Genomic DNA, 14,037 nt, shown 5'->3' on the forward strand with positions numbered 1-14,037 from the left:
TTTTTTGTTGTTGTTCGAGCGGCACTCTTTCGCGCGCGAAATCCGACGGATTATCTTTTATCGCGACAGCAGCAATCGCCAGTAAATTCCTCTATCAGAAGTTTAAATTTCGTGATTGCTGCTGTATAGCCACGACACTCGAGAAATAACTTTCTTCGAGAAATCTGCCCTGGTTACTCTCGGAGCGGTGTGATAATTTAAAAATAATTGTTCTTGCGAATGGACATTTTTCGAAACGCGTCGTAGAGGAAAGGACCAATTCACGAAGCAGACGAAGGGTTGCTACACTCTCAAAAGTAACGACTTAAGACCTATTCGGCACGGATCGTTTATTCCCCGACGTCACGGTGGACTTTGTTCCAGAGGGGTTTCCTCACGACTCATTGTCAGTACGAATCATGTTTTGCAATTGAAAATTATTGACACAAATCGTGGAAACAAAAGTACCTTGCTAAATTTCATCTTTCGTCGTTAAAAGATCTACAGAAAGAATCAAAGGTCACCTTAATTTTCGTCAAAAATATCGCAAATATAAAAAATTGTTATACACTGCTATACAATTTTGTCCTCTGTCATTTTTTATCTACCTTTTATTTGCCATTTCCGAGAATAACACCCTGTATACAATATTTTTTTTTCGGCTGCTATTTCAACGATAAAAAAAAAAAAAAAGAAAAGTTTACTGTTTCGTTTCTGCTTTACGACTCTATTGTGGTTTTTCATATTTGCGGATTACATTTTGCGCTCGTGTTTCTGTGCCCGTGATCCGGGGAACGACAATCGGTGTAGCTTGATGGAAGGGACCACGATGTCGGCGCTGAAGGTCCATTATGTTACCGCGATCCCTCGCAAAATCAACGTCAAAACATATCCCACGCAATCCTACATAACGTGAACCCTTCATTTTCAACGCTTAACCGCGCGCGCTTCTCAATTTTCCAATATCTTCCCTATCGTTTCTCGTTAAATTTACGCAACAATTTGTATAGAATATTGCATTCTCTTCTTGTATTGTATAAATACACAGTATTGTATAAATACACAGTACTCAGAAACTGTACCGAAGAAAAGCACTGTTATCATCAATCGAATGACGAGCAAAATGGAAAAAAGAAAAGAATAAAACTAGAATTTATTTGGAACGAACGATCTGCACGTTTGAAACGCGGTTGAAACTGCACCAACACAATCCGCGAGGCGTGTCTGTGTCGCTCTTCTATTTTTACGGTCCAGATGAAGAGTTAGGGGAACTTGTGGCGACTGGTTCGTTGGTATGGGGTTTAGAGACCCCTGGGTTACGGTCGCTGGCTACACCGATGAGATTTTATCCAAATGATATTCATGGCATTCCGTTAGGAAAGCAATAAGATCGAGCCTGTCCGATAAGAAGAAGTATCTATTATCACTGACTAAACTACTGGCGACAGACTTTCAAGATGCCAAGAGTTCGAAGACTTCGAAATTTCTTACCCTTGTTCCTCCCTTGTTGTTGAACTTAATTTTCAAAGATAATACGAGAAAATTCAGACGTGTCTGCTCTTAGATTTTGCTTTCGATAGCTAGGATAACATAACAAGCAAGGGTAGTCGTTTCTGTCAACAGACGAACGATCGAAAGGATTTCCAATGGTGGATGGGACCGCGGTGTCTTGCGGAATTCAATGATACCGCATTGGTAAGAACGAGTGTTGCTCGTTGCAATATGGCACAATCATACACCAACCCCGTGGCCGAATGTAATTAGTTTTTAGCCCCAAAGCTATGATAGGGGGGCTGGACTAGGCGCTTAGGGTCCCATGGATTTTTCCATGTGCACACGCTCGTTCCTAGCGCCCGATCTAACGCCGGAGGGTGATTGTATGCCGAGGGGTGGTTTCAGTTTGCCCGAGGCACCCTTGGCAAGTGCATCTATTGTCTGAGTGCAAGAACCCAAAAATACGCTTATCTGTTTCATTGGCGGGCCGAGTCGAACTTCCTGATTTTCTCTCAACGCCCACTGGCGTTGACGAGCTTTCACGCTTTTTCGCCTTCTTCTCTTCGGACTTACTTTTCCTTGAAACCTTCGGCGAAGTGAATCCGAGTGATTGGACATCGACACAGGGATCTTCACTTTTGGAAAGAGGAACTGTTCAAGTTGGTCAAGTGAAAATTGGCGAGTGACGCGAACACAGGCGCAGGTGGTAAATGCGATTACTTCACTGGAGAGGATTAAAAATGGAAAAGTGCCGGCAGAATTTCCGCTTCGACACGGATATCAAATAGACGTAAATCCTTTCCTAATTTGTTCACTTTGTTATTATACTTATTCTCGTGTTAAAGGTGTGATAGTTTAAAAAAAAAAAAAGAAAGAATCACAATGGCTACTCGAATATCGCACGATTTATCTTCACACGTGTTTTCGTCGAAGATAAGGTCACCTAAGCGTCGACAAAACTTCCGTTTCGACACGGATGTAAAATAGTTCATATGCAGCAGGGTGTTATTATGTCGTCTAACAATAAGAGGAGAACGTTCCACGTGGATTGGGATTCGCCCAGTCACGAGACCGGCACCGTGAAAAGAAGGCCCACGTCACTGAACACGCCGGTTTCTATATCGAGCAATACCTTCGAGAACGTGGAATATTACGAAGTAAAAGATTGTGCCGGTGGTTACGGGCTGAGGCTTCTGAAATCGTTCGATAGCCGATTGCTAGGATATGAGAACGTCGTTCCCGAATTCCTCGCGAGTAAGCGCAGATCAAACGAGATGGAAGATTCCGCCATTAAAGATAATGGAAACGATTCAGAGCACCCTCGCTCTCGCGCGACCCCCCGTGAAGAGGATATACGCGGAAAGAACGAGGACGCTAAAAAATTTAAAGATCTGTCGTCTAGCGTGGGATCTTTCAACGAGGAACGATATTTCGCTCGCAGCACGGACGAGAAACTGTTTCTCACCTTCTGTAAATCAATTACAAAACACTCGGACGAAGACACGGGAAAAGAAGAGGACAACGAATTTACCAGCGAAGTACAAAAACGTGAGAAATCTCAGATGAACAAGGCGGCGCAAGAAGAAGATAGCACTGGTGAAACTGAGAGAACCAGATTGAAAAATTCGACTAATTTGTCATTCGAATTGACGACAAACGATGATATATCCCGGGACTCGTGCCAAGAATTATCGAGAGACAGTCTGAAAGTTGACACGAGAAATGATTTCGGTCTGAGATTGTATCGAGAATCGTTCGAATGGAGATCGAAGGCATCGAAAGTTGTGAGAGTTCCCGGAGCTACGCGGAAGTTGGACACGATCAAGAAGAAAAGTTTGATTCCAAAGCCAAAGACGAAGAAGCACGCCTCGAATGGGCGGGGCCTTGTGAATTCCAGTTCGGAGAGTTCAGGCATCGGTTCGCCGCTGTCTCCTCTATCACCGTTGAAGGATACGTCGACGAACGTGAAGGGCGTATCGGGAAATTGTTCGATCAGGAACAGTGGCAGCAAAAGTTCCGGATTCGGATCACCGGATTCACCGTTGTCCCCGGAGAGTCAGAAGTACACTGCGTTCTACTTAATCGAGGTGCAGTTGGAAAAGTTGCGGAACTGTACCTGCGAGAAACGACAAGCTCAGGTACGCATCTGTAACAATTTACGCGCTGAATCACACTGAATGTTGCTCGTTGACTTTTGCAATTGGAAACGGAGTAAATTCTAATCGTACATTCCACGAAATGAGAATGTACGGATGTTTAGTCCTGTCCTTACATTACGAAAAATAGGGAAGGTCTAGTAGTATTTGCAGAGAAAGCAATAAATCTTATGAGTCACTGGGGGTAGAGCAAGTCCCGTGGGTGTGTAACCACGTGGTGCAAAGGAATTACGTTCCACCCTCTTTCAACGATGCGTTTCTGCACAAAGCACAGCAGCGGTCACATGCGTGTAAAGTGCGTGCGTTTCTCTTATTCATGAGGAGATCGCTTCCTTGCTGGCACTAACCGTGTAATCTAGGTTGCTTTTGCTAATTTAATTATAAATAATTTAGCTTTAAATAATCCGACCAATTGAGAATCTAACTTAGCTCGTTGAGTTAAAAATTTAGAATATAATAAATTGATCGTGTATCTTGAAACACTGTGTTTCCATTGATTCTTTAAAAAATACTAGGACAATGGTGATATTTTATGATACGCTAAAGAAAACCATAATTAATTAACACAAGAAAATTTATAATTTATAATTTATAACCATAATTAATTAACACAAGGAAATTTATGTACATAAATAAATAAATAATTTATGTACATAAATAAATAATAACACAAACAAGAAACTATTGATATGTTTGTCAAAAATGTCTATGACATGATTGAGTAATCAGAGGTGGTACGAAAATGTGACTCACCATAAGTAGCGAAGAACGTTGTTATCGATGTACTTATACCGCAGAACAAATCATTGTCAAATCCGTCGTCAAACAAAAATTATTAGATCTCATGGAAGAAGTGAAAGACATCTATAACAAAGCATAAAGTATTATAATTTATTCTTAAAGGTTATTCTACAGTGTTGATTATTTGGAAAGTTTGAAAAATAATGATAAATATACGAAATATAAAGTTACTTGCATCCTTGATTTTTGAATGTCCGCCATTACAATGAATCAAATATGGCGCCTTTTTCTTGGAAGTTAAATAAAGCTACGCAATACGCGCATGATGATGTAAGCGCAGGATATGTTCAAATATATTCATGATAGAATACCTTCCTGAAAAAGGGAAAGATTTTATTAGTCAAACAAATATATAAATGACTAAATTATGACTAAAAAAATGACGCAACGATTAAGATCAAATGCTGTTTTGATTGTTTACAATGCAAGTTACCAGTAAATGTAACCACCAAAAAAGACGATCAAAGAAATGAGAATAAATTACAATAATATTTGATAAATCATTTAATAGAAACGTACGTTGATTAAATAATATAAAGAATAACGTGGGCAGGACCAGTGAAAAGATGACGATGAAAGAATTACATTGTTAGCAAATGTCACGCGCGGAGTAATACGTTTGTACGCTATGATTTTCGACACTAGACTACCCCTCCCCGCGCAACAGGTTCGCGCCATGAACTAATTCGGTGGAGTGAGGGCCCGAGCATGCACGACTAGAGTCTACCTGATTTAAGGAAAAGAATTATGGAATATAATTACAACCATACGTACCAATCTAATTATTAACGTGAATAGTTAACTTTATACTTAGAGCATTCTGATACACGATTTGACGTACAGATTCTACCAGGCTCGGCAATTTAATCAGTACGAGTGACCATGAATTTCCACGATTACTTTAAAATTTTACCAATAATATTGTTACATTTATATCGATATAAAAATTCCCTATGTTAAATATTTAACTATTTTCCTGACAACACTCAGAAATGCAAATATATGTATGTACAATAATATAGGTATGCATACATGAAAATGGATATATACATTTCTAACCAACGAAGAACTGCATTGAATATACGTATATATATTTTTAACTAGTCACTGTACTGAATCGTAAACGATCTAAAAGTTTTGATTGTAATTTTACCTGACAACTTCTGGATGCTCCTTTTTGCTGTCTTTCCCGCTTAAATCTGACGTTTATACTCTGTATTCCAGTATTATAGATGGGGAATTGCACATTTTTTAATTGCGTATTTCACCGTTCCATTGGCGCTGCAGTCTCTGCTTTGTATATTTTTTAATTTGATCCAGAAAGTAAAGAACCCCTTTCTTTAACTATTCTCTAAATTTTTTATACTAAAATAAGACAACTGATTTAAAAAAACAAATTTCTTTATTATAGATATTGTTTGAAATTATCATTCTTATTAACTATCGTAACAGATGTTGTAAGAAATACTTCGATTTCTTTCTCGAAATCGGTATTTGAAAACGTAACACAAAAAAAAAAAAAAAACAGACAAAGTTTCATATAATTTCATGTCTAGTTTTTAGTCAATGGTGATAAATTTGTCCTACACTTGTCTACAATCTTACATACCATCAAATAGAATGACTGAACATTGGTGTTGTTCCTTACCGAGTGATGGCGACACTTCATACCTCGTAGATAGAAATGCACCAGCAGTTTAACGTATTCTTAAAAATCATATTTATATATTTAATACTTATTTCACACACGCATACATTGTTTAAACCATAAATAAATAAATTATTTCTTACGAAACTCTCGCATGTTTACAAAAGAAGTTACAATTTAAGATAGAAACAGGTTGAATGTCTTCTTACCTAAAGCATATTAAATTCGAATCTTGCATGGTTTCCCGCGAATTTAATATCTTTCGAGTCGAATAGGGCTTTGTACGTTACGGCGCGTAACAGAAATTGGTTTCTGTCGAGTATATGGAAGGAAGCAATTCCCTCCTAGAGATTCCGGTTCACTCGCAAGGAATTCGAATATCCTTCTTAGGTGAATCGAACTCATCCGCCATTTATTCCGCGTCGTTCACCACCCTCAGTCGCGAAACCGCGCGCGGGGATATAACACGGTTACGCGCGTCCCGTTCGAATGTGTCGAGTCTTTCTTTTTCTTTCCAGTGATATTGACTTTGTAAGTGAATCTGTTTCTTTTATCTTTTATCCTGTTCCGTGTTTGGTAAATCGTGAGGACGATCATAACGAAAAATCTTCGTGTACCGGAGCTGAAACAGGTAAGACTGACGAGTCACGAGAGCTTTCTGCACAACGGAATTCTTTTTTTTACTTGTACATTTTCAAGCCATTATACAACAAATGTTGTATAATGAATTAATTTATAAATCAATTTCGATCTATGTAATTATTAAACGATTTTCATCTTTCACCGTTGAATGTATACGTTATACGTTGCATGCGAGTTTCTAACCTTTAATTTCAACAAATTTCAAATCTTGTTAATATTAAAAATATTTATATTTGGCTGATTTACACGAAGCCAATGAAATTTATTCGAAATTTGAACGTTATCTACTATATTTTACGTTATATTCGTGTATAGTTGGTCAGATTCAAATACAAGAGTTTTATTGCAATATGCGTGCATTGAATGGGCCGTTGTCGGTTGCGCGCGCATATTCTGGAAATATTTGAATTTTTATGGAAACGTTTTCATAGAAACGTTTACTTAGCTTCCTTTTCATTTTCACACTTTGTATATTCAAGCGTTAAATCTTCATTTACACTTCGAGTTAAAAAAAAAATATTTCCATAATTTTTGATAATATTTGCATTATTATATATTTTTCTGCTTCATATTATATATTTTTTTTTTGGTTCTTTTATACTATATATAATATGTAATATTCTTCGTATTATATATTCTTTGATTAGATTGTTATTTGCATTACCTACAAGTACAGAAAATTGCTGATTAAAATCGTAGAAGATAATCTAATAACAATAATATAGAAAATAATAATAAAATAATGTACAGAATAATGTACAAAATAACAATGTATATACTTAACACACAATTGTTGTTTGTATTACATATAAGTACAGCAAATTGCTGATTGAAATCGTAGAAAATAATCTAATAATAATAACATAGAAAATAATAATTTATAGAAAATAACAATACATGTACTTAGCACGGCTTAATAAGTTGGAGGAATGGGTATTGATACCGATACCCCTGTGACAAATAGTTCATTGGAGCTGATCGACCTAGCAGATTTAGCAAATCTAAAGCAGAAAAACCAATTAGACAATCGATATACGTGTAATCGACGAAGGTTTCATTCGAACGAGAAAGAGAAAGAGAAACATATATGAGAGCTTTTCGTGTACAGAGGGGTTCACTTTCATGTGGAAAAAGTGATTCGTAATAATCCCGAAGCCAGTGACATGGCAATAACGCTTTCCGTAAGCCACCCTTTGCGTAGTCGGAAGTTGGTAGCGGTTGTCATCGGTTTCTCGATAATTTCCACGTTTCTTCGTCGGTGTGCAGGCGGTGCTTTCTTGCCGAAATAATTGGGAGCCACTGATCCGAAGCACTAAGCCACAGGGTCGTCGGTCTGCATTATTATATTGAATTCGTGGAAACGGAAAAGTAAGTCGCCGGGAAGGCCATTGAATGGGAAACGAGAAATCGGAAAGCAGACAAGCATAAGCTCGGTGTGGCTTTATTAATTATTTCGAGGACCCTCTAATCATCCCTTTGTCAGCACGTGTGCCTATATAGATGTGAAAGTATCGATCCTCCTCGAAGAATTCCTTTAGAAATGAAATTTCTTTCCTTTCCTACAAATACCAAATTCTTGATAAAGAGTATATCGAATCTTTGAAATAATATTAGAAATTCTAACGATGCAGAATAATAAAATTATTCCGATGAAAAGCAGCAGAATGTAGTTGAGAAAGTGTTGAAAAATAACGATTCGCGTCGTTTAATTGACGCGACCCCGGTAGCCAGAAAATCTGATTAGACGGCCACGAGTTACTTGGCATGCATTAAAAATCTTCTGGTGCGCTGAGCATTTACTATCAATATGTAAATCCAGCCAGGGTTATGCTTGCACTGCGCCGACACTCGTCACGTTGTCGTATCGTTGAGGGGGGGAAAAGACTTCCTCCGAGGGTCGAACATTTTCATGTACCTTTTCCATACCGGCGCCGATTTCGCAGTCATCACCAGTCCGGCAGCTTTCTCTCCTTTCTCGAGTGCTTTTATAATATTCACCCCCCGTGTACACACGCCTTGCTCGTGATTTTTTCTCTTGCTCGAACCCCTCTTGAAAATGCGCGCCGACGATCGAAGATCAGGGAAAACCACCTTTCGATATTGACCCTCGAAGCTTTTGTCGACCTTCTTATCGCGGTTTCTCCTCTCGCCAACAAGAGACACAAAAAATAAGTACGTACTCACCCAAGAACGGCCGCCTTCTTACAAACAAGTCGTTGATCTCTCGATCCGTTTAACGGCGCTGCTGATGTGAAAAAGAGGACCAGCGCGAACAGAGGAACGACTTTTTAGATAGAACTGAAAGTGGTCTTACGAGTGGAATTTTTGGTATTGACGAACAAAATTTTGCGATCAATACGAGTACGTAGGAGTGATGATTTATTTCAGTTGATTTAATTTCAATATTATGAAGGAAACGATTTTTTTAGATAGAACTAAAAGAGGTCTTACGAATTATTGTGGAATTCTTGGTATTGACGAAATTTGATGAATAAAATTTTGCACTAACACGAGCACAAAGGATTGATGATATGTTTCAGTTGGTTTAACTTCAATATTTTCAATATGTTCAATGAATAATAATTTTAATAATTAGTTTAAAGACGTTTTTTTGAAATTTTGCACACGTGTGCTACTTTTCGGTGGTCAAGTGATAATATTTCTTCTAGATAGAACTAAAAGAGATCTTACGAATTATTGTGGAATTTTTGGTATTACGAAATTTGACGAACAAAATTTTGCGATCAATACGTGTACGTAGGAGTGATGATTTATGTCAGTTGGTTTAATTTCAATATTATGAAGGAAACGATTTTTTAGATAGAACTAAAAGAGGTCTTACGAATTATTGTAGAATTCTTGGTATTGAAATTTGATGAATAAAATTTTGCACTAACACGAGGACAAAAGACTGATGATATATTTCAGTTGGTTCAACTTCAATATTTTCAATATTTTCAATGAATAATAATTTTAGTAATTAGTTTAGAAACTTCCTTTTGAAATTTTGCACACGTGTGCTACTTTTCGGTGTTCAAGTGATAATAAATCTTTCTCACGCGGTGCCAATAAAATCCAACGATACAACGACAACAAACAAAACAAAGTGCACGTGTGTATGTAGGTTTGCAACTTGCACGTTGCAGCGAATACCACGAGTACCATAATACTCGCACGCTGGCGATTTGTCACCGGTTACGGGCGCCGAAGTTCGGCAAAACGCTGTCGGGAGTAACTTTGCAAAGTAATTGGTCGGAAATTTGCGAGGCAGTGCCCGTAAGTGAAATAATTGCGGCTTCTCGCCGCCTCTCATTTGGCCGCGCGTGGCCGTGCGAACGTTGTTGTAGATTCGTCGAAGCGATGTGCGCCCGCGCACAATCGCGCCGCGGCTACGTCGTCCTGTGGCGCATCGGACGCTTTGAAACACCGTCAGTCCTGCCGAGGATCCTTCTAAGGGTGTTCGCTCTCCACACTCGGCAATTGCGCGGTGTAATGTCGAGGGAACGGTCCGCGGCATTTCCATTTCTTCCTCCTTTCTTTCTGTACGGAGAAACATTTCTCTAGGTCTTTGGTGCGTGGTTTCCTACCATCTGTCTCGTTGACTCGTGATTACATCGCGATTATGTCGTTGATCAAATTTTTCGTGAAAGAAAATAACAAAGGATCGAGTTTGAGTGAGCGAATTTGAGAGAGTGGGCATCGATGATTCATCGGGGAATTTCCATTGATCACGGAAACGACGATCTCGCCGCACGGTGCCGCGGAAAATGTGGCCAGAATGTCTGGCACATCGGGAATCAAGCCATCCGTGATATTCCCAAGGAGCAGCAACGGCGCGAAGCCAAAGAGCAGAATCTGCAAACTGACCTCGTCGAAATCGCTCTCCCCGTTGACTGGAAACTCGTCGAGGAACAAGCCGCAGGAATCGTCCACGGACTCACCCTCGTCGAGTCCAGCCAAGTCCTCCGTCGCCTCGTCGTCGCCTCGTCGAGCAGCTCAGAGCGTCGAGACCGGTAAAAAGTCGCCGAGAAAGTACCCTCAGCCGGACGAGCGGCAGCAAGCGCAACAACAGCATTGCCCCAAGGCTTCTCCCAAACGTTCACCCAGGAGATACATATCGGTGTTCGAGGAGGACTTCCTGCAAGAGGAGATGGGTCTCGGTGTTCGTATCTCGTCCACGGCCGGTGGTAACGAGGCGGGGATGTCGTTTCTGGAATTCGAGTCGCTTTACACGCTGGAGAAGGAGTTGATGCAGTCGCGGCAAGATGTAGGTCAAGCGGACGACAAGTGCGTGTTCGGCGGGTGGTTCGGTAGACGGGGTCTTTACACGGAGCTGCCTGACCCGGTGTACCAGCAAGCGATCGCCGCGGCCGCTGCGTCGTCCCAGATCCCGACAGAGGGATTCAGCTTCGCACCTGGGTGGTCCCTGAACGTCGAGCATTTCTATCAGTGGCAGAATCGTGGGAAAACCACGCAGCAGGTATCGAGCTTATTCTCGGAATCGCGAGCAGAAATTTAGGAATATTTAATTTGATATAACTCGAACTCTAACGTAAAGTAAACGTAAAGTTTGTTGATTTACACGTTCGAGAACTCGTACCGAGACCAATCGCAGGATTGATTTATAGCATTTCTATCAGTGGCAGAATCGTGGGAAAACCACGCAGCAGGTATCGAGCTTATTCTCGGAATCGCGAGCAGAAATTTAGGAATATTTAATTTGATATAACTCGAACTCTAACGTAAAGTAAACGTAAAGTTTGTTGATTTACACGTTCGAGAACTCGTACCGAGACCAATCGCAGGATTGATTTATAGCATTTCTATCAGTGGCAGAATCGTGGGAAAACCATGCAGCAGGTATCGAGCTTATTCTCGGAATCGCGAGCAGAAATTTAGGAATATTTAATTTGATATAACTCGAACTCTAACGTAAAGTAAACGTAAAGTTTGTCGATTTACACGTTCGAGATTTACTCGTACCGAGATCAGTCGCAGGATTGATTTAAAGCATTTCTATCAGTGGCAGAATCGTGGGAAAACCACGCAGCAGGTATCGAGCTTATTCTCGGAATCGCGAGCAGAAATTTAGGAATATTTAATTCGATATAACTCGAACTCTAACGTAAAGTAAACGTAAAGTTTGTTGATTTACACGTTCGAGAATTCGTACCGAGACCAGTCACAGGATTGATTTATAGCATTTCTATCAGTGGCAGAATTGTGGGAAAACCACGCAGCAGGTATCGAGCTTATTCTCGGAATCGCGAGCAGAAATTTAGGAATATTTAATTCGATATAACTCGAACTCTAACGTAAAGTAAACGTAAAGTTTGTCGATTTACACGTTCGAGAACTCGTACCGAGACCAGTCGCAGGATTGATTTATAGCATTTCTATCAGTGGCAGAATCGTGGGAAAACCACGCAGCAGGTATCGAGCTTATTCTCGGAATCGCGAGCAGAAATTTNAAATTTAGGAATATTTAATTCGATATAACTCGAACTCTAACGTAAAGTAAACGTAAAGTTTGTCGATTTACACGTTCGAGAACTCGTGAAGCCGAGACCAATCGCAGGATTGATTTATAGCACAACGCACGGTTGTCTGATACATACCAGTCATCTTCCCGATAAATAAATCGACGCGCTCTTCCCATCTATATGCCCCAACGTCGGATATACTCGACTCGGAAAGTCGAAAGGTATAATCGATGCGGTCAGCAGGATTCTCGAATTGGAAATGAGCTGTCAGGAGCACACGTCGTCGTTTGTCTCTTTGCCAGGCAGCAGCGCACGCGTGTCCAGAGGCTGACGTACGCGCGAGATCGCGCTTCCCGTGGTTCGCGTTACGAATTAATTGAAAAACGGAAGCAATTTCGACCGAGGCTCGCGCTGCGAATTGCCAACTCGAGCACCCATTTAACGCGAATCGCCTCTTTCTCTTCCGTTGTACCGTTCCGTTCCTCTTCGCCTCTCTTTCGCCTACGTTTTTTGGTTTCGTCAGTATTTACGCGCGTCGTTTCCCGTCGCATCCGCCTCGATTTCGACTCTCTCTCTCTGCCTCTGCGTTTTATTTTTTTTTCTCTTCTCTTTCTTCTTTTTCTCCTGCTTCCTGTTTTTTCCTGTTGGTTTCCCTCCGTCTTTCCGTTGGACGTTGCTCATTGGTTATTCGCACCCTTTCTTTCTCCCTGCGCTTTCTCTTCCGTCTCTATCTGGCTCGTTGGCCAGTCGGCTCTCCCCGGTTCACTTTGGCGTTTCGTGCCCGGAGGCAGATTTCGATCGCGCAGGAGCCGATTTTCGCGTCCCTCATCGAGCTAATTTCGGAAACCGAGCTGCAAATTTGCGGTACGACGCTATCGAGTTTTACTTCATTTCACTTCAGTTGCCGCGGGCGGTTTGCGCGACGGTGCTTTTATTCCTCGGTCATTTTCGAGCCTGGAATTGATAAAAGTGATGGGACGCCCGATCTCGACGATTTACGAGGCACCACCCCCGCCTCCCCCTCCCCTTGTGCCGTTACCGCGCCCCGTGATTGCAGTTTTCGATTTTAAATATTTGACCAGCAAACCGCCGCATCGAATTATACCGAGCAATTTTCCTGCTTCGATTGTTTCAACGACTGCTCGTAATTCCCACAAATTCATTTTTTGGAATATTGATTTGACGTAGATCGGCAAGTCGATAGCGATTAATTTTTGTTTTAACTTTCGAGGGAGGAACAGTCATTTTCTGAAAGATTTAATAAAAAAAGGAGCAAGCGAAAAGAAAAGGAAAAACTGAAAACCGATTAATCAGATAACATAAGAATTTTCATAAAGTCAAATGGACAGGAGAAGTAACAATATACGTATAGTTTTAAAATTAAATTTCGAATTCGGGTTGGTGCTAATTTTTAGCAATTTTGTCAATAAGGAACAGTTAGATCAGGAGTTTTTTAAACTTTCGGCAAGGAACAGTTGAGGGTTCTCGAGAGGAGAAAACAGTCAGTTTCTGAAATACTCAATAAAAAAAAGAAGCAACCGAAAAGAAAAAGAAAAATTGAAAATCGATTAACCAGATAACGTAAGAATTTTCATAAAGTCAAATAAACAGGAGAAGTAACAACATACGTATAATTTTGAATTAAATTTCGAAATCGGGTTGGTGCTAATTTTTAGCCATTTTTTCAATAAGGAACAGTTAGAGATTTTCGAGAGAAAGAACGATTTCTTAAACTTTCCACAAGGAACAGTTAAGGGTTCTCGAGAGGAGAAAACAGTCATTTTCTGAAATACTCAATAAAAAAAAGAAGCAACCGAAAAGAAAAAGAAAAATT

At 40.3% G+C, this 14,037-nt stretch overlaps 1 protein-coding gene across 1 annotated transcript in view; it reads left to right on the forward strand.

Annotated features, from left to right (window-relative positions):
• The first annotated feature begins 10,399 nt into the window (after window positions 1-10,399).
• Window positions 10,400-14,037, forward strand: part of LOC122528700 — a 104,335-nt gene continuing 100,697 nt past the window's right edge. Inside the window, exon 1 of the mRNA XM_043654093.1 lies at window positions 10,400-11,200. Within this exon, the coding sequence (XP_043510028.1) occupies window positions 10,499-11,200 (702 nt within the window). The 5' untranslated portion in view covers window positions 10,400-10,498. The remainder of the gene's footprint in view (window positions 11,201-14,037) is intronic.

The sequence above is a fragment of the Frieseomelitta varia genome, unplaced genomic scaffold (assembly GCF_011392965.1).
Source record: "Frieseomelitta varia isolate USP_RPSP 00005682 unplaced genomic scaffold, Fvar_1.2 scaffold_129, whole genome shotgun sequence".
NCBI classification, from domain to species: domain Eukaryota; kingdom Metazoa; phylum Arthropoda; class Insecta; order Hymenoptera; family Apidae; genus Frieseomelitta; species Frieseomelitta varia.